A 21,014-nucleotide genomic window follows, 5' to 3' on the forward strand; every position below is an offset into this window, starting at 1 on the left:
TTAAAATATTTAAGTAACATATTTCTGTGTTACGAATATTGTCAGTACTGTACTTAAGGTGAAATTTGAGTCCAAGGTACAGTACAAGCATCAAAGCTTTGTAGGACTGACTGTAAACCCAACAATCATGCTGTGTTTTTACGCTGTGTGTAGTTAAGTGTAAGAGGCCGACACACCCTCACCTTTGTTGTTTACTCAACTGAAGGCATGCACATAATTCGTTGCCATGTTAACGATCAAAATGAACTTTTGGATGTCAAAGATCCCTTTTAAGTCGCAGTTAGCTTTGTCCTCTGACCTTTAGGACCGTAAAGCAACCTTACATCTGCAGTAGATTTACAGCCGTCTGGTTGTCACTCCTCCGTACCTCTGTAAAGTTTTCTCTTTCCCGAGATATTGGGACAATTTATCACTGTTGGTCTTTATTGAAGATACGTTATCAGTGCCGCTCTGTTGGTGGCTATGGCAGGTTTTTGGTCAGGAAACCAAGAAATGTTTAATGGATTGTCACAAAATCTTGTTCAGATATTCATGGTCCTCAGGGGATGAATCCTGATGACTGTGGTGATCTCCTGACGTTTCTTATGTAAGGTTGATATATTTTTGTTTGGGTAACGTGTCTACATTTATCTGATGTATTAGCAGAATTTGTGAAGACGCTAATTCTGCTAATACTTTGATTAAAGACCAAAGAGTTAAAGGTGTGTAGGATCTATCGGCATCCACAAGGGTGCAGTTTGCAATCACTTAATTTTTTCCCCAAGTGTGTCGGAGAATCGCCAATATAATGGTAAAGCTGAAAAGTCCCATTTTTATTCGGGGCTGATTTATAAACATGTCGGTGTAAAATGGAGGGCTCCTTGGAAGAGACCTGATCCTAATGTAGATATGTAAGGCTCACGAAAACACAATTCTTAGTTTCAATGATTGTATAGTATTAATAATCATAGTTATGAATAACATATACCACTTCTAAACCAATCAATACCCATAATTCTCCAACACTGTAGGAAACGTTTAATGTTTAAACGTTCAAACCAGCAACATTTTTAGTGCAAACCTTAGTGTGTGAGAGTACAATATTACCTGGTAAACAGTCTGCTAACCATCAGCACGTAAGTAATGTTTATTATGAACATGCTAGCATGCCGATCTTGGCAATTAGCAAATCCCCGTTACCTTGTGATGAAAGGTTTTTTGATTTTTATTGCTCTTAGTTTAATTCCCCATTTAATTCATCTTAACCAGGCTCCCAGGTGGTTCCCTGAAAATATCAGGATCATCTGGGGTACAGAGAGATGATTTTAACAAACATAACTCCATACATTTGATCTTTAAGTTGATACACTAAACAATTTCAATGTTGACAATGACATTCCATTCCTGGAACAGAAGTCAACAATGGCACCACAAAGTGAATCACTTTGCTGCTTTTGAGCTTTTGATCATATAAGAACAACATGGGGTTGTCAGGTAATTGTAGATGTTGAAATTTGCATTTTTTGTGAGCAATGTATTGCCCAATTTTGCTTAATAGTTAATATTCACAGTTTATTTTTACATTGGCAGCAGTTGATGAAACATTCTCAACTGACAGTCCATTAACCAGCTGGTATGAACTTTTGTTTTGTAAATAATTAAGATTATATCTGACAGTAAACTTATATGGACAAGAGGTCCTTAAGGGGTCAGACAATTGACCAATACTGTAATCCCACAATATTTGGGAAATCTCTAAATGCTGACAAAGATGTGTTTCAATCACAAGTTCAAGAAACGCTTAGTAATGGACCCTGTGATGATTATTTCCTGTCAACCAATGTTCTGTTTTGGTATAATTAAACAGGGAGTTTGGTATAATTAAACAGGGAGTAGCTTCTCCTCGGCTCTTGCCCCAAAAGAGAAACATATTCATTACAAGCTGTTTGTTTGTTGTGTTTTATTTATGCGCTAAAAATGGGTCCACATATCCAAGCAACAGTATCTGTTTTTCCAGACAGGTGGACGCACCCAGAGAAAGAGACCGTGTGACTGTCGTGATCAAAATGTGTCCGCTGTGCTGTTCCACTCTCTCTCTCTCTATCTGCGAGGAAAGCTGCCCGGCTACATTCCCTGACGCCATGATATTCTTTTGTAGATACGCTGCATAGAGACGCCCTGATCCTGAATGACTCGTGTGTTGGCAGATGCTACACATGGGACTTTGCAAAGTATGGATCCGTCTTGTCTATTTAACATTGTTATAACATGTGTTTCAATATGGAAGTATGACGTAATGAACCTCCTGTCTAGCCCACAGGCAGTCAGACACCTTTCCATTGTTGACTGTATACTGTGCTTGGAGCTCAGCGTGTATCGGTCCGGGTCCTAACAAACTAATTGATTTCAAATTATAAAAGGTTAAATGGAAAAACAAAATACCTGTTTTCCCCCTTTTTCTATTCTTCTTCTTGTTAGAAAATAGATGAAAACCTGTCATCATTGTATACTGTATGTTTATTTAATTAGAATGTAGTTGTTTGCCCGCTAAGGCCCATTCAGTATAGGTGTATCAAGTCACTGTTTCACATGTTCATCTTTATGGATAAAATCGTTACCACTGTTTGCTGTGTGAGACATTATTGAGGGTTATAACAAGTATCTAACACTAAATGGAAGGGGAGTTGATGGGAATCTGTAGGGTGATGCTTAACAATAAATATTATGGTATTTGTTGCAAGGGGTGTTTCTCATCACCACACCCCGCAGCTCTTTCTTTCTTTTTGAATTATTTGTTTATAGATGGAACCAATTAAGTTTGGAGCAAGTGCTGCTATTGTGGACTCGAGAAGATGAAACCAAGAAAATGTTTGAATCAGCTTTTTATCCACAACCAGTTTTTTGTGTTACAAATGAAATGTATCGCAGTGTATGACATGTCTTTAGAAAATATGAGAGGAATGTTTTCTCATACCATTGTTTGAATCAGAGGAATGATTAGTGGTGGAGAAATAATTCAGATCCTTTACTAAAATAAAAGTATTAATACCACAGCGAAAATACTCCATTACAGGTAAAAATCCTACATTGATAATCATTCCTAAGTAAAGTGTGTATGTATGATCAGGAAAATGGACTTGAACTTGAAGTATTAAGAGTAAAAGTACACAAAACTCATAGAGTTATAATAGATGAAAAGCAGCAAATATATGATAAGCCACAACTATAATCTTACACATAAATGAGGTAAACAGTTCATTTGTACTTAATTATAATACTTAACTACATGTTCTTGGAGGAGGAGAAGAAGAGGAAGAAGAAGAAGAAGAAGAATATACCCTTAATCATCACACAAAGGGGAAATTTACATTCTGCATTTAACCCATCGTATCGTTAGGAGCAGTGGGCTGCCATTATGTACGGCTCCTGTGGAGCAGTTTAGGGAACAGTGCAATGCTCAGGGACACCTCGGTAGCACTTGGTCTTTCGGGGGAATTGAAACGGCGACCTTCCAGTCCTTATGGACTTTGCCAGCACCAAAAGTTAATAATATAAAATTGCAGATTGGTGCATGTGATACCTTTATTACATAGTGACTGTAAATAGATGACATGCATCAAAGTGACCCCTACACCGTCAACACACAACAATAAAGTTTGTCACTCTTTGGAACAACTTGATTTCTCCCAGTTATCAAAGATCAGTCTGTTTACTTGTGAGTAACATTTGTATAAATAAAGTGTATTATTCCCAACCCCCTACAGGAATTCAGTGTGCTTCCAGCTCCATGAATTTTGCATCTGTGTTGATTAAAGCCCTGCTCCCTTTGAGAGATTGTGATGAAAAGAAAGGGCAGGGCCGAGGATGGGAGGAAGGGAGAGAGCAGGAAACAGGTCCGTCCGGTCTGCTCTCTGCAAGGTGGATGTCTGGGCGGTGACACACCTGTGAGTTAACCTGTCTGGGAGGAGCTGCCGGCGTCAAACAGTGTGCTGACGTGAGGAACCAAAGGGAGAGGAGAGAACAAGTGGGAGCCACAGGGTGAAGAACACAGAGACCAAGAAGGAGTGAGAGAGAGAGAGAAAGGAGAAAGGGTTTTTTCTGTGACTAACCCCCCCCAACCTCCAGGATGTTTAAGAAAAAGGAATCTAAGGACAGTTTGCTCAAGAGCAGCAAGTAAGTAAATCCCTTAGTGAATTTAATGCACATAAGAGTGTGTGAGTGTGTGCGTATCTCAGTCATGTCACTGAGAACTGTGTCATGTTTCCCTCTGAGTGTTGTGGTTCCCCTTCTGTTACAGTGTGTTTAAAAAGGTTTGCTCAGTCAGTTTCTTCACCGATTTAGAGTGCTGAGTTATGTGAAGGTTAATCCTCTGTAATGTTGAAAGCTTTACAAGGTGTTACCAGCTGTTAAGGTAGCCCTGAGGTCAGGTTTACTTTGTAAACATGAGGCGGGAAGGTGTGTTAAAGACATGAGTTCATAAAAATGTCTTCAATGCAATAGGGGAAAGTCACAGAGACTTGGAGCTGGATGACTTGTAAATCATTGTTGTTGCTGATCACGTTTCTATGAGAAAACCTATCCTCTGAGAAGTGATTGACCCGGCTGTTCTGTGTCCTTTCAGGCATGGCTGCAGTTCAAAATCTAAAAATACTGTTTGTGGAGGACACGGACTGTTTGTGTCACTAATAAATCACATGTTTCCACACAATTTCTAAATGTGGAGGATGAAGGCAAAACGCTGCTTGCAATTTCAAAATGAAACGTTTTCAAAAAGCGTAATCCAATGTGGTTTTTGTAGACAGTAAAGAGGCAAATGATCATTCATTGTCTTTATGTAAAATCATTGCACGTAGAGAGTGATGATGAGTCATTTCACCCTGTCCTGTACTCATTCATTGTGTGTGTTTCCTCTCACCTTTACATGACTTAAGATTTATTTGACATAACAGCTTTCAATCCTCATTCAAACAAGCGGTGTGTCAGCTAACAGAGAGCATCTGGAGACACATTCCGTCGCCAAACTATTCACAGTTTCCTCATATTTTCCCTGTCAGATGTCACAGTACTGACAGGTTTCTCAGGGTGGAGGTGACCTGCTGGTTTCACCTTTTCGCTGCCCAGGACATGTTGTGTGAGGTGTGAGGTGTAAGGTGTGAGGTGTGAGGAGGACAGGGCGGGCCGCTGCTCAGCTGGTTTCTTTCTCTTGTGTGGGTGTTGGTTCCCAACTGTACTTTACAGTGAGAGGATATTAAGGAGGTTTCCATCACCAATTAAATTAAACAGACAGTGTAAATAAGTATGTGACAATATTGATTCATATTTGGATTAGTCTTTCAAACTACTGAGAAAATGTTTTTTAATAATATTTCAGCAAATCAAGATCTCAAAACCCAACCTTTTAAAAGTGTTGTCAGGTCAATTAGCAAATGTTAAATGTTAAAATGTTTGCTAGATACATTCTCTAAATAATTGTTTGATAATCAAGCTCGGATTTTTTTTTTTTTGGATCAATAAATAATAGAATAACCGTTGGACAGATTCATTAATAGTTAGTTTTGATGTTTTACACCAGCAGCAGAGTTGACTTGAAAGACCCACCTTTAGTGTCGGAAATGTTAAAAATAATTGTGCGTGTGTCTGAGCCTGTGTTTGCGGTGGACGAAATGCTGCCAAAAAGCACAGATCAGTATAAGAAGCAGGGGCCACATTTACCTGCCAGCTCATGCGGTTGGTGACAAGGTTTTTTAATTAAGACATTGCTGATATCTGTCAGCTTTCAAGGTCAAAAGAGGATTTAATTATGTATAGTTATCTAATTAGTTAATGATATAAAATAAATTCCATTTTGTAAAGTGAAAGGTGCTGGAAAAAAACAACCAAACCAAATGTCTTTAAGCCCCTTAAAAATACATTCATTCATATGTACATAATGTAAACTGTGAGCTTTGAGAACATTTGAGAAATCAGGGAGTGTTTTTGTAGTACAAGTTTTGTAATCTTGCAACCAACACAAAAATGCTGGCAAGCCCTTCGAAATGATGTGGGTCATCCAGTTATCCTACTTTCAAGTCAAATCAGTCAAAGCTGCTAGCTGTCTAGCTTTCCTGTGATGGCCATTCATAAATGCAACCAAATTGTTACTACTCAACTACTTCAACTTTTTATATTGTTATCTTAAGAGCATGGTGCATTCATCAACACTGAAAGTTGCCATTTAGCTCAATAAATACACACAGTAAACATACAGAAAAAGTCACTGTGTTTGCTGAAATAAATTGCTCCCTTTTCAACCTACACTAGCAGCAGTGTTTCTTCAAACACACATATCCTGTCATTCAGCTCCTGACCGGCATTAAGAGGGAGAAGGGCTAGATGGAGGAGACAGACAAACCTCCCTCACTGAACACTGAATCACTAATGTGATCTACAATTCACGACCAGTTTATTTAATAGAAAATACATGTCAAAATACCCAACCGAAGAAACCAACTTTATTGTCTTTTAATTTTGGAGAGCATAAAGCAACCTTATGTTGAATTACAGCATTTGTTTTTTTGACATGGTGTCTTTTTGAAGTTTTTTTATTTGACAAAATCTTTTATATTTCTTATAATACAGCATCTTAGTTTTCCACCTTTAAAAGCTGAGAAATTATTATTGTTTGAATGTACAGCACGTACCTGTCTCTCCTGCTGAGTGGGCAGGAATAGGAAGGTCATTGTGAGAGCGGCTGTAGAACCAGATCAGCTGGCAGCTCAGTGCAGGAGGAGAAACGTTGCATTCCTGTCACTCGTCACTCACTCATTAGGGAGCAAAATGCCATTTAAGCCATCGTAAATCTACTCTGTATGACACTCACTTGCTTTCTCTCCTGAGAGACACATTTTTGAACATTAAGGTAGCTTTGGCATGTGTGTAAAATAACCCGCGGGATCTCCAACATTCTTTGTTTCTGTGTTACACATCAGCGTCATGTCAGAAATGCGTGAATGAAGGCTTTTCCGGATGTTAAAACGGCCCTTTGCGGCAGAGAAAGCAGGAGTTTAACATGTAAAAGGTCCTTTGATTTATTTCTTTGCAGCTGGGACTTTCATTTACTTTCTCAACACTGATTTCCTTTAGTAAAAGGCCTTGACATCCTCACAACATGCTTTTAAACTCACACCCAAAAATCAGCTTCACTTCAGATGACCTCTACCAAGGTCAAATGCAATCACTCAATGTACATGAAAGTGTAGAGCAAACTGTATCAAAGTTGTGGGTTCTTTCGTGGCCCATGTTACACACATTTTTTAATAATGTTATAACATAAAAGAGAAAACAGCCTAAGTGAGTGAGCGGTTTTCATTGGACCACACAGCTCACTACAGTCCCTTGTTTAAACTCATTGGACTTCAGCGTTTGCAGATGATTTGATTTATTTGCATCCACTATCAGTAGCTCTGATATTTACCATAAAGCCTCAGAGTGTAACATCATCCTGTGTTAACTTTATTTATAGCTTTGCTCCAAATCACACATAGACCTCCTTTAGTTTTATGGGCGTAGTTCATCTCTCGTTGCCAGCTGGTAGGATCCCCACCTCCTTTTGTCTGTGAGAGGCATCGCTTTACCTTGTTCTCAGTGGCATCCACATAGAGTATCACAAACAGAGACGATCATAGTACGCTGCTGTGGAATGGTTAGCATGTAGGGAACGTGGAAATCAACTTCCTCATTACTGATGAAAGAGACACTGTGTGATAGACTGGCATCAGACAGGCAGTAGAAAACAATAACACGGATTAAAAAAAGAAAGCTTCCTCAGTCAACATTTTTGATAGTGGACATTTTAGGAACATGTTTTCACCTTATAGTCTTAAACATGTGTTGCTCTTTAGTTCATATTGTAAGACTTGAATATAAACTTTGTACAAAAACATTTGTAATACCTGGTCTAATTAATTGGAATAAAGTCTCCATGGTTGGTGTAATCACAGTCTTTTGGCTGTCTGTCTATTAAGTCAATTTAAATGTGGAGCTTTTACTTGTGATCATTGTCTATCAGAGGGTGGAGCCCCTGACTAAGAATGAAAGAAAAACTGAAAAGACATCCTTGAAATTCAGAAAATGAGAGCATGGGAGTGTTACAGTGAATGTGGAGCATGCTATGGGAAACACTGAGTATATTTCATATCTCATATATTATTTATGTGATTTAATCTGTGACCTTCTTCCCCTCGCTCCCCCTGCAGGATGCAGGCCAGCAGCTTGGCCTTGCTGATCGCTCAGATGCAAAAGAATGCAGACACAGTGGAGAAAGACATCCTCCGGGCTGAAGAACTGCTGGCTGTGGTGAGGACACACACTGAGAGACAAACACAAACTAATGCACATGTCACTTCTACATGCAGCCTTCTCTAAAACAAAACACCCAACTGTTGTCTTCTTCCTCCAGGACTTAGAAAATGACAAGAAGGATCAGCCCTTCAAGCACCAAAAGGAGATTTCAGACAAGCTGGGTGAGGCGGAGGGCCTGCTGCAGGATCTCTTCCTCGCCGTCGCGAAAGCCAAGAAGTCCAAACACCCGCAGGCCATGGAGATAGAGAGCGAGTGAGTTGTGATGGAAATTATGACACTGGTGAATAACAGTGTGGCTGCCTAAAGGAGAAATATGTGTTCACTTACACAAATATTATATACAAAATATTAAATCTGATTTTAACCACAATATTATTACAGGGCGTATTTCAAATTTTGTGTCTCATTATATACTTTGTCATTTGTTTCTTTGTGTCTCCTCTATAGTGTCCTCCAGCTCCACAAGCGCTGGTTGGAAGACTGCAATGTATACCGGGAAATCTTTGAGCAGGTGGACGACGTGTCGCTGATGCCAAGAATTGACTGGGAGCCTGTTTTAAACCAGAAACAAGTATGTATATTAAAACTGGACATTTATATTCAAGGTGTATGAAGATCCAGCATTGATCCTTTGATCTTAAAGGATAACAGTTTTTACATTGTTTCTTATTGTCACCTCTTCAAAATAACTGAGCGTTTTATGAAAAACAACATACTATATATATTAAACTATATATTTCTGAAATTTCTCTAACTATTTACATCTTCAGAAAGAAAATTAGACTTGGTGGAGAGCCCCGACAGGGTACAGAAACGTCCAGAAATATTGACAGACGCTGAGTTGGTTCTTTTTTATTTTTAAGGATTGGTTGAGATAAGGAAACTATAGAGCACTTAACAATCTTATAATTTAAACTTTGTTGTAACACATCAAACGGTACTCCTGTCCTCCATGCAGTTCATTCCTGTTGCTTTGCAAACTTGTCTGCATGTTTTCAAATAACAAACTACGCTCTTCATGCTGTACCTACCTATACACAGTGAATAAAAACTGACCAAAGGGGCTACACCTGTCAGACTTGGTGTTTTTTTGTCTTTACATACCATTAACTGTATTCATCTTGTGCTTTCAGAAACTGGTGAATGTGGAGGAGTACGGCCCCACCATGGCTGACCTGGAGAAGCAGGTGGCTGCTCACAACATCCTGCACAAAGAGGTGGAGGCCTACAGCTCACAGCTCTGCGTCAGCTCTGCAGGCAGCAAGGTGAAAAGACATGAAAACACATGTACATGATATAGACAAACATTTAATGTCTTCTTTTTTCCTAATGGAAAACTGTTTCCAGGAGCTTATATGTTATTATCTTGTCTTTTAGGAGAAATATGCCGTCCTGAAAAAGCAATACAACAATCTACTGGTGAGTTGTGTTGTTTTTTATGTATTTTTCTAGGCCATAAGGACAACCCTTTTCTCTTCAATGTAAAGAACAAGAACCTTAAATCAATCTTCTTTCGTTTATGCATCAGAATTCATTCTTTGTAACTTTGTACACACCTTGTTAAATAACGTAACAAATGTTGAGGTATACATTTATATGTATGTTATACTATTTATTTTATTTTGTAATTTCAACAAGAATAACATCAAATTAAATGAGGGAGACATAAAAAGGTTTAATTGAGTTTTATTTCATTTCTCCCTAGGACAACTCCAAGTGGCGTCGCCACTACCTGAACAGCCTGTATGAGTACATGCACGGCTGCAACAAGGAGCTGGCATTCCTGGGAGAAGAGCAAGATAAGATCAAGAAGCAGGACTGGAGCGACCGCATGGTGGACCCGCCTGACGTCCGCAGGCAGTATGAGGTCAGAATTGACTGTTTTTTAAGTAAAACTGAGAACGATTTTAAGCTGCTTGTCAATAAAAATCCAAACTGAGCTATTTGTTAATAACAACACACTTTAATACCTTTCATTTGATCTCAATCAGAACTTTAAGAACAACAGTCTGCTTGCCCATGAGAGCGAGGTGAACAAACTCCAGGATGAAGGAGAAAGACTCATTGGATTGAAGCACCCTGCCAGTGACACAATACAGGTATGCCTATTTACCTAGAAGACACCACTTTCAACTGGAAAGGCAATAATTCCACGGCCAATGTCTTTTTCATTACAACATGAACATTTGATAGAGCAAGGATAAAATAGTTTCATTTAGTTGATACAGGTATAGAGAGAGAGAATTTAAGAAAATATCCTATGTATCTGTCCAGGCAAAATGTATTCTTTCAAAATAAAATAACAATACCATACCATTATGTCACCCTTCCAGGCTCAGAAAGATGCTGTTCGAAACGAGTGGCAGAAATTCCTCAACCTCTGCATTTGTCAAGAGACACACCTGGACAGTCTGGAGGAATACAAAAAGGTAAATATATTACACCATATACCACGTCATAACACATTATCCATTCTGTGTGAGTGAGAGGGTATGTATGTACTGTGACGGTTCCAGGTAAAAATATGTTTTATGTTTTATAATCCAGTACCAAATGGAGACTGAGCAGCTGTCGGAGACGCTGACCAAACTCAACAACAACCTGGACCCCAAGGCCATCAGCAAGAAGAGCAACTCAGAGACCCTCCTGCAGCTCGAGGTACAGTTTCAATTTAGAGCAGACAAAATACATATTAATTTCTTTATTTTAGAGTGGGTTTGCTCTTTATTTAGCAGTAAATATTAGGTAAATTCTTAATAACAAGTTGATCTCTAAACAATCATTGGTCATGAATTTCAAAGTTTAAAAACATAGAAAGAGAAATTGTGTAGGATATGTTAATATCGTTTTAGACACTCTCACACATTATCTAGAAATACATGTAGTACATTCATTCAGTCATATTACTATCTTTCAATTCATGATTCTTTTCAATATATTAAGACTTTCCTCTCTGTCTATTTCCCACCAGGCAGAGGAGAAGGCTGTTCAGAACAGCGAACAGCTGCTGGCAGACCTGAGGAGATGCAGCACCACCATTGCTCCTCTGAAGCTGCGACGCAACGCCCCCACCCGGCCCATCACAGTGGAGTCCCTGTGTGACTGGGAGACAGATGAGGTGCAGCTTCTTAACCTCAGATTGCCATATACATGTAGTGCTGCAGATAAGTGAATACAGCAGGGAAATATTTAAAAATGTGATACAAGTACGACAATTGGCGCATATACTGGAGGTTACTCTTTCAAAAAAGATATTGAACAAAGAAAGGGCTGAAACGGTCAAATATCCAAAGTTGAGTTGTTTAAATTTAGCATTTTATTCATACATACTGATAACTTGCTGACACTTTATGGGCATGCGCTTTATTTTATAATTTTTCCTCACCATCTAGGATTCCCTGGAAAGAGGCGATAAGTTCACCCTGAAATCCAACTCAGACGAGAACTGGGACGTTGCCTCCACTGATGGGGCAACAAGAACCTTCCCAGGAGTTTGCTTCCAGATCCCTCCACCTGATCCAGAGGCCATTGACAAAGTGGACCTGTAAGTAAAGCACGGTTTTAGTTCTATGCATCTATAACAAACAATGCAAGAATATCTCAGTAATACTTTTTCTATTTACTTTTAGGTTGGGTGGTGAACTGGCAGACATCAAGAAGAGAAGAGCTGCTCTGGCTGCGTCGCTGAAGAATCACAAGTCTGATTTGTCCAGGGCCCAACAACCAGGTAATTGTCTACAAATGTGGATGTTAAATATCCTTGTTTTAATCACTGGTTTAATAAACCATAATCATTAATCCCAGCCTGTTTTCAAAATGAAAATGTGTATAACAATTACTCTCTCTGCATTACCTTTAATTCTTCAAGAAAACTTTGTTTTTCTTGCATGCCTCCAAGGTGATCAAAGGTGATCAACTATATCAAAACATATGTCTACAAACGTCTCAAAGTCAGAACAGGCAATCATAAATGTCTTTGTTTCCTCTTTCAGCCCCAGTGTCTTCTGCCCCACTGGATCCCAAAGTGAAGGCTCTGTCTCAGCAGCTCGACAAGCTGGACAGTAACCTGGCGAGCGCTGAGGAGAGCATGCTGAGCCGCCTGCGAGCCCCGCTGAGCCGTAGTGACCCGGCCGGAGATCTGGCCAAGAGGCTGAGGGAACAGGAGGTGAGAAGAATAAAGTCACAGACATTGTATCTAACATTGTTCCTGTTAGCATGTTTCTGCCTTTATTATCTCAGTCGGCTCTTTAGATTTAGATGAAATAACTCTTATTTACCAAATTTCATCAGCCATGTGCTTTTTAAGGTAAATGAAATTGTTCAAACTGTAGGCATTTTTGAGTTTATGTTGGTCAAGAAGGAACCCTATTTGATGTATGATATTTGCATTATACAAGTTCTAGTGTCTAAAGTATCTTTATTGATCTCTAATAGGAAGCAGCCAGGGCTCTGAAGTCTCTGGAGCAGCAGAAGCTGGCAGCTCAGGCGGACATGCAGCCGCTGCTCTCCAAAGACCCCAGCTCCTCTCAGCTGCCACTCAAACTGAGTGGTGCAAACAACAAGTTCGACAGCATGGCAGCACTTGCTGACCTCTACACCAAGAAGTAAGTGCATGTTTTGTTTGGAAAATTACATTTACACAGTGACATGGTTTTTATAATTTTTTTGTATATCCAATGAAAGTATATTGTGATTCCAGTTTTAAAACTCCAAATGAAAACCTTACCTTCCAATTATACAATTAATAAATAGAAATAATGTAATATGATTAACACATGGCACATTTTTATATGCGTTCATCTGTCTGTCTTCTCAGAGCCGTACTACTGAACCTTACATAGCACTCATAACGACATTAACTTATTTTTTTTAGAGCAAATGCATCTCTTCAACTGGAGAGCCAGATCAAGAAGGTGGACGGCCTCGTCTCTGGATTTGAGAAAAATCTGAGTAATGATAGTCCAATCCCGGACGTGGCGAATGCAATCCAAGCCCGCACAAATGACATCCAGGTGAGGAAATCTGCATTTCAATTTTAAATCCACATAAAATACACTTCTCTTCCTCTAAGGTTCAACTTATATTTGACAGAATTTTAATAGCATGTCTCTTTCGCTGTATTTCAGTACCAGCGTAAGTCTGTGGCAGCGGCTCAGGACGACATGAAGAAGCTGAGTCAGGATCTGGATGCCACAGAGCAGCTGTGCAGCTCTCTTCAGCAGGGCTACCAGGAGTACTGCCCGGACATCCGCCGCCAGAGAACAGAGGTCAAGCAGCTGCAGACACGTTACGGGAACGTGGCCAACCAGCTGAAGGAGAGGTGAGAATCGGATGGTTAAAACAACTACATCAAATAAAAGAAGTGACAAGATAAGAGAGGATTAAAAGTATATGAAATGTCATCATCCCGTACACAAATTAACATAAAACAAACTTATTATACACATATTTTTGATACATTTGAAATATTATTTTTAATAATAATTGCTTTAAGAAATCGATATAGATTTGCATTTTCAGTCCTATAGAAAGTACTAAGATGAAACAACAACTTGGAGAGGTTTGCGTGTGCTATTTTGTATACATCTACACTACTATGCACAGAACAGCAAACAAACAGTATCATAACTTGATTTTAATTTTATTGTTTTCTGCTATGTTTATTTAAACAGGCAATTGTTTTTGCAAATGAAAGGATTGTGTTCATCCTTGTTAATTTATTTGCTACTTGCCTTTACACTACATACATGTAGTAGGCTATAAAAAGCCCTATGCACATGACTTGATGTGTAAAATGACATAATCAGGAAAAGGTTTGTCTTAATTATAGCTCAGATAAGATTTTTTGAAGGAAATGGCCCAGAAGAAAACAAAACCTTTGAATGTTGAAGTGCAGTAATGAAGTTGTTTTTTAAAATCTTCTGTCACATTGATTAATTATTGCAGAGAAAACCTCTTACAAGAAGCTTCAACCAAGAACCAGGAGTTCCAGAGCACATCTAAATCCCTGAAGTCCTTCCTGGACAACCTGCCACAAAACAAGGTCGACGTCAGAGATGATCTGTCGCAGGTCGCTGCCAAGGAGAGCTCCCAAGAGGTGAGGCTTTGGTTTATGCAACATGTGCTATTATATGTAAATCTGTAAAATATTATATAATATAATCTAATAATCACAGTGATTAACATCTGAAAATTGTTTCACACAGAGGGTTGTAGATGACTTGAAAAGGAAGGGAGATGATGTTGACAGAGTGTCTGACCTGTCTGAAGACCTGCAGGGTCTCCTCAATGTAAGTCTCAAACAAGTTACTGTACAATACAAGGTCAACAAATATTAGAATACTTAATCACTGAATAAATTACGTTTTCTTCACATCTTTGCAGGAATACGAGACAAATGTTGACAAATACAACAGTACACTTGAGGATGCTGGCGCCACTGTAGCCAAGAAACCTCGTATAATCACATTGGCAGATTCTGTTCAGAAGGAGGTAACATATCAACTCCTGATTTCTAAAATAATATTTTAAATATATCCAGGTGGCTGACATATTTGCTGCCTCTCTTGTTTATTACAGGAAAAGGATCTGGTCAACCGTTACGCTGAAGCAACAGCTGAAAACACCCAACGCCAAAAACAGATGGGTTTGGCTAAGAATCTAATTTTACAAGTAAGAAAACAGGGCATTCATAATAAAAACATCCATTGCTTGGAAATTTGCTTCTAATTAAACAACCTAAAGCTTATCACAAAAGAAAATCACTTAACTTATTAAATTAATTTGCTTCTCTGCTTCAGAATGAAGACAAATTCCAAATGGTGGCACAGCATCAAGTGCAGCTTGAAAGCCAGCAAAAGAGTTCTTTTGAGCTCAGCAGTCTGATGAAGGAGCTGGACAAAGAGAGAGAGAGGACAACTCATACCGAGACAAACCTGACAAACTTTAGAGACAGGATGATGTCGCTGAAGAGTCGCAGAGGAGTGGAGCGAGTTGAAGAGATGGAAGTACTGGTGTACTATCGCGACCCAAAACTGGAAAGTGATTTGGTCGATCTGCAGAAAACCTTTCATGAAGAGTCCCTCAGGCGTAGCACCACCCACAGTGAAGTTGAGGTTTTGAACAAGAAAATCATCATCCTTGAAGAAACACTCAAAAGTAACAAACCCAAACTGTTGACCAGAGAGGTGACAGAGTTTGAGAGAGATCCTCAGTTGGATGTAGAAGCCACTAAGACAAGAGATGAGATAGCCAGGATGAGGGATGAAATTCGAGTAAGAGATGGGGAACATGTTCAGATGAAGACAGAAGTCACGATTCTTCAGCAGAAGAGACCACCCACCAAAGAGAGAATAGTTAAGAAGGAAGTGGTGAAAGTGGAACAGGACCCACAGATGTTGAGATCAGTGCGTACATTTGAGACGGAAATTTCTGAGGAGGACAGGAATATCAAGCTCACCAATGATGAAATCTTCCAGACAAGGAGCCAGATTAATGCTCTTGAGAGGCTGATTCCTTACATTCAGCCTAAGATCATCACCAAGGAAGTGAAAAAGATTGAACAAGATCCCGAGCTCATCACTGAATCTAAGAGGGTTCGAACAAGCATTGAGGAAGAAAGGATTGAAAACAACACTTTGTCCAAAGAGCTTTTGGATTTCCAGAGTCGCTACAGAGAAGTTCAAGGCTGGAGGCCAAAAGTCGAGGTGAAGGAAATCGTTAATGAGATCTACCGGTTAGACCCAAGCACAGAGCAGGAGATTATGCGGCTCAAGAAAGACATACAAGACACCATCAAGCAGCGCTCTGACATGGAAAGAGAAATCACCTCGGTCACGACTAATGTGTACACCCTTCGCTCTGAGAAGCCCAAGGTGGAGATGAAGGAAGTCCTTCAAGAGGTGGTTAAGGAGGAAAGAAGTCCTGAAAATGAGAGAGAGCTTCAGAGGCTAAATGATCAAGTGAACTATTTGGAGACCACTTACAACTCCCTGGAGGACCAGGTGAGACTCCACAGGAAGGAGAGGGATGAATGGAAAACTGAGAAGTCCAAAATAGAGACAAAAGTGGTCACTAGAGAAGTCATCAAGTATGAACCTGATCCTCTGTTGGAGAAAGAAGCTGACCGGCTAAGAAGAGATGTGCGGGAGGAGGCACAGCTGCGGCGCAACACTGAAGAGATGGTGTTTGATCTGAAGAACAAGTACATCCTGTTGGAGAGACAAAAGCCTGAGGAGAAGGTAGTTATGAAGGAGGTTGTACGTTTACAGAAGGACCCAAGGCAGAGGCTCGAGCATGATCGGCTCAGCAGGAGCCTGGATGACGAAGTAAAGACCCGCCGTCAGAGTAACCTAGAGCTGCAGCAGCTGAGGACCAAGGTGGAAGATCTACAGAGGATCCTGAGAGAGAGTGATGAGCACCAAAAGAGGGTTCAAGCTGAGTTTGAACTCAGAGAGATCCGAATGCGCATCACACAGCTTGAAAATGCCCCACCTCCCGTTGAGGAAAGTATTATTGTTGAGGAGGTACTGAAGGTTGAAAGAGACCCAAAACTGGAGAGGATGACAAGCGGTCTTCGGTCAGACATGGATAAGCAAACCAGCGATATCCTGCGCATCCAGAGAGACATCCGTAACATCACTCATAAGCTTGAAATCCTGCAGAGGGAAAAGTCTGGTGAGAGGACAGTGTACAAAGAGGTTGTCCGTGTGGAGAAAGACCAGGCAGTTGAATCCGAGAGGGATCACCTGAGGAAACAGGTGTCTCAGCAAAGATTTGAAAGACAGGACCTGGAAGAGGAAATCAGACGTTTCAACAGTAAAATCAACCTTCTGATGAGCGGCAAATCTAGCTCTTCAAGAGAAGAAACCACTCTTATTTCGAACAAAGATGCCTTACAGAGGGAGAAGGAAAACCTCACTCGGGAACTCAGGACCCTTGAAGCCTCAAAACATGACATCAGCTTGTCTTACCAGCAGCAAACCAGACTAATGAGTGACAGAACGCAGATGGGAAGGCAGAAGAGCCTTAAGATGGAGTCTGATGCTCAGCGTCTGGAGAGGGAGATTCTGGAAGAAAAAGACAGGATCCATCAGCGAGACAGCACGCTCCGGGATCTCCTGATGAACGTGCAGAAAGAGGAGCAAGCAGAGACAAGGACCAAAGAGACCAATGTGTCTACCAAAATCAGCATTCTGGATCCAGATACAGGCAAAGACATGTCCCCTTATGAAGCCTACATGCAGGGCCTGATTGATCGTCAACAGTACATTAACCTGCAGGAGCTGGAATGTGACTGGGAGGAGATTACTTCCCTGGGACCTGATGGGGAGACATCTGTACTCCAAGATCGCAAAAGTGGAAAGCAGTTCCCAATCAAAGATGCCCTGAAGGAAGGCCGGCTGACAGAGTATGATCTACAACAGTATAAAAAAGGCAAGATGCCCATCTCAGAGTTTGCCTTGCTGGTTGCCGGTGAAAACAACAAGCAACCCCAGTTCAACTCAATCACCCACACAACCTCCACAACAGTGAATTCAGCCCCCCCTGACCTCTCCACTGTTAAAGAAATATACCCAGTTGCTGGAGTAATGGACACAAACACTGACACCTGCTTTACAATTCGCAGCGCCACCTTGCGTAAACTGATTGACTCCGGCACCGCCCACAAACTTCTAGAGGCACAGGCATCAACAGGGGGCATCATCGACATAAGCAACAATCAGAGATACACAGTTCAGAAGGCAACAGGAAGAGGCCTTATTGAGGACAGCCAAGTCCAGAGGCTACTCAATGCACAAAAGGCCTTCACTGGTGTTGAAGACCCCATGACCAGAGAGGTTTTGTCCGTGGGAGAAGCTGTGCAGAAAGGCTGGATGCCCAAGGACACTGCCATCCGCTACATGGAGGCACAGCACCTGACGGGTGGGCTGGTCAATCCCAATACCGGCCGCAGAACAAGCCTCTTTGATGCCCTTGGGTCCAAAATGATCGATAGCACAATGATGAGGGAGCTGCAGGCTGAAACGACATACATCAAGGATATTGTAGACCCAATCACAAAGGAGAAGATCAACTACAAACAAGCTCTGGATCGCTGTAAGAAAGACCCTGTGTCAGGCCTACCAATGCTGTCTGCCTCCTCCAAAGATTCTGGTTACAACTCTACTAAATATGCAAGATTCTAGATGTGTTTACAACAGAGTTGGAGTTATCTGATCTGTGGAGTGATGTGATAAAAAGTCTGCCATTATATATTATAGTTACAATGTACATTTTGACTCAGGAAAAGTCTTTTAATGCAATGCTTTCTCACTAGCCAAAATGATTGCTGCTGTGTTGCCTTTGTTTACCAAACATATCTGATGTGGGCAGATGTTTTTTTATTTAATTTAAAAACAGAGAATATAAATTCAGTTTATCTTTGATATTATTGTGTTATGAGGGATAATGGAACATGGTGCAATGCTAATTACAAAGATTAATTTGATTCTATATTACTCGTGGGTTATCCTTGACATTGTTGACTTTAAACTCAATCTTGTTTGATACTTTATGAAGAAACAAATATCAATAAATTAAATTATAATGGTTAAAGAGCATGGACCTTCAGTGATGTGTTGTATTTTTTTTTTTTTTTAAAGAAGACACGGGTTGGAACAATAGACGGGTTTCAACATTTACATTTAACAATGTAATACCAGCTTCATCTTATTTGGCTATCCAATACATTTGGATTGCTTAACATTTATAATTCAGTATACAATTTTAAACTTTTGATATTTCAACGAATGGAATAAAGTTATGTTTTCTAATATACATGACCCATACATGACACAGTTTTCAAAGCATGTAAAAACGACTTCTTAGTCCCAGCATATCAAATGGTAACATTTCAAAAATATCAAATGTCTCAACACATAGGTTATTGCACCTTTAGTAATGGATCTAAAACAGTTGCTTTTATATCTTCATTAACCAAATATGAAACCATTATGCCAATCCATTCATTGGGGCCTCAATTATCAATTAGCAAAGGATGGACTACCTGTTATGGTCACTGAGAGAAAAGTAAGCCAAAAGTTTACTAGCAAACAGCTTCAGAGGCAGAGCAGAAGTCCTGATATTCAACGAGCATCCTTAGAAACTCAGGAGACCCTGGTCAGGTTGCGTGTGCAAGTTGTTCAGCATCACACGGTTTGTTCTCCCTCTCCCTGAAAAAGCTCCTTTGCTCATTGATGGCTTTCTGTAGAAGAGCAACATTTACACCATCAACGCAGTTGAGCACACGGGCACGGACCATCGCACCAACCCCTTCAAGGCGAGAAGATGCAGAGATGAAGAATGAGCAGATATAATGAAATGAATGAGAGTGTAGTTCAACTAGATTGATCTCTATTTCAGCACATCAATTCTATTAGATAGGTGTTTAATACAATGATAAATGTGTTTACACTGTTCGAGTTAATTTAGTGTCCCATAACCTATCATATAATTAATATGCACTATATACATTTCTACATATAATATACACTATACTTCAACTATACTTCTTCCAGATAGCAGGTCAATTTAATTTTTCAATGATACAACACATGGACTCAAAAAAACAGAAACTCTGATATGAAAATATAATATATAATTTGAGGGATCAGAGATGGATAAGAAAGTCTTTACTTACCCTCAGCACTTTCAATTTCACCAAGAACAATATACTGGGCCCCAATTATTGGGTTAAAAGGCTCAACAAACAACGTGTGGATGACCACTTGGTGCTCTTTTGAAGCATGCTGAGCGGACAGTGTCGCTCTGGACTCCTCAGGCTGATAACAGACAAGTCTGGAAAATTGAACAGGTTTATTAAGATGTATTCTTATATTTTTATCTGAAGGCTAAATTTAATATGATCATCTTATACATTATGATTAATTATTTCAGATTGCTCCCCATAAGGTAGATTGAGTGGCTACAACTACATTAAACAATTGCTATTTCAGTTATAATCAAATACTGACAGTGTACTTTCTTATAAAAAAAGACTTTGAGGTAAATACAAGATATTCTAAGCATGCATTTTCTCCAATAATCAAATTCAATCAATACATTTTGAGTACAGATATAGTACAGTGTACAGAGTCTGCTTTAGGACAAGTTTGAAATTTATAAAAGGTCAACAGTGAGGGAATAACAATGGTGTGTCCACCATAAAGAACAGACACTAGAGACAGTCTAAACACCGTTTTACATTTTTAAAATGTTTATTCTGTCTGTGAAAACTGAAAAAAAAGAAGATTGCACAACCTTTTCTCCGTTCAGTTGACATTCCACTAAATCTAATTAAATAATAATGCAATCTCACCTTTGAAACCTGCATTGCTAATTCTACAGCTGTTCACTATCCCATTAGGCAGAGTGTACAGTACCAAATAAATGTGTTGCAAAATACAAATTTTGTAGAATCACAAAGGATAAAAGTGTGAGTCAGAAAAAAACCCCACCTGCCAAGTACTCTTACTGACTCCCCTTCTTGTACTGCTCCACTGTTTATCTCCCAGGGGAAATGAAAAACTGCAGCTGCGGGAAGCATAATGGAAAGAAAACTCAGAAATAGTTGATTAATGACAATAAAGCATGGCAATAAAGCCTGTTCAAGTTTGGATACCCTACTTCTGGGTTCATGTCACATGACGTCTCAG

The 21,014-nt window shown here is 39.8% G+C and overlaps 2 protein-coding genes across 2 annotated transcripts; one reads left to right on the forward strand and one right to left on the reverse strand.

Moving 5' to 3' along the window:
- Window positions 1–3,970: 3,970 nt before the first annotated feature.
- Window positions 3,971–18,915, forward strand: evpla (envoplakin a). The gene is made up of 22 exons (XM_063883713.1): window positions 3,971–4,152; window positions 8,214–8,313; window positions 8,417–8,571; window positions 8,767–8,890; window positions 9,453–9,584; window positions 9,697–9,738; window positions 10,025–10,186; window positions 10,311–10,418; window positions 10,653–10,748; window positions 10,867–10,977; window positions 11,291–11,437; window positions 11,712–11,863; window positions 11,949–12,046; window positions 12,312–12,484; window positions 12,754–12,923; window positions 13,193–13,331; window positions 13,446–13,639; window positions 14,266–14,416; window positions 14,526–14,609; window positions 14,704–14,811; window positions 14,899–14,991; window positions 15,120–18,915. Exons 1-22 carry the CDS (start codon window positions 4,106–4,108, stop codon window positions 18,504–18,506), a joined length of 5,973 nt encoding a protein of 1,990 aa, XP_063739783.1. The 5' UTR covers window positions 3,971–4,105; the 3' UTR covers window positions 18,507–18,915.
- A 61-nt stretch (window positions 18,916–18,976) lies between these two features.
- ten1 (TEN1 subunit of CST complex) lies at window positions 18,977–20,996 on the reverse strand. Its single transcript, XM_063883714.1, has 3 exons — window positions 20,817–20,996; window positions 20,000–20,157; window positions 18,977–19,632 (listed from the first exon to the last, which is right to left on the reverse strand). The coding sequence occupies exons 1-3, from the start codon at window positions 20,903–20,905 to the stop codon at window positions 19,481–19,483; spliced, it is 399 nt and encodes a 132-aa protein (XP_063739784.1). The 5' UTR covers window positions 20,906–20,996; the 3' UTR covers window positions 18,977–19,480.
- Between the last annotated feature and the right edge of the window lie 18 nt (window positions 20,997–21,014).

Source organism: Eleginops maclovinus, chromosome 5 (genome assembly GCF_036324505.1).
Source record: "Eleginops maclovinus isolate JMC-PN-2008 ecotype Puerto Natales chromosome 5, JC_Emac_rtc_rv5, whole genome shotgun sequence".
NCBI classification, from domain to species: domain Eukaryota; kingdom Metazoa; phylum Chordata; class Actinopteri; order Perciformes; family Eleginopidae; genus Eleginops; species Eleginops maclovinus.

Bases quoted from the DNA above. Each gene is read 5' to 3' on its own strand.
- evpla (XM_063883713.1), top strand. From the start codon at position 4,106: ATGTTTAAGAAAAAGGAATCTAAGGACAGTTTGCTCAAGAGCAGCAA. The intron at 8,314-8,416 runs GTGAGGACACAC...TTCTTCCTCCAG, and splicing joins CTGAAGAACTGCTGGCTGTG to GACTTAGAAAATGACAAGAA. The intron at 13,640-14,265 runs GTGAGAATCGGA...TAATTATTGCAG, and splicing joins GCCAACCAGCTGAAGGAGAG to AGAAAACCTCTTACAAGAAG.
- ten1 (XM_063883714.1), bottom strand. From the start codon at position 20,905: ATGCTTCCCGCAGCTGCAGTTTTTCATTTCCCCTGGGAGATAAACAGT. The intron at 20,158-20,816 runs GTGGGGTTTTTT...TCAATTTTCCAG, and splicing joins TCAGTAAGAGTACTTGGCAG to ACTTGTCTGTTATCAGCCTG. The intron at 19,633-19,999 runs GTAAGTAAAGAC...CTCGCCTTGAAG, and splicing joins TGAAATTGAAAGTGCTGAGG to GGGTTGGTGCGATGGTCCGT.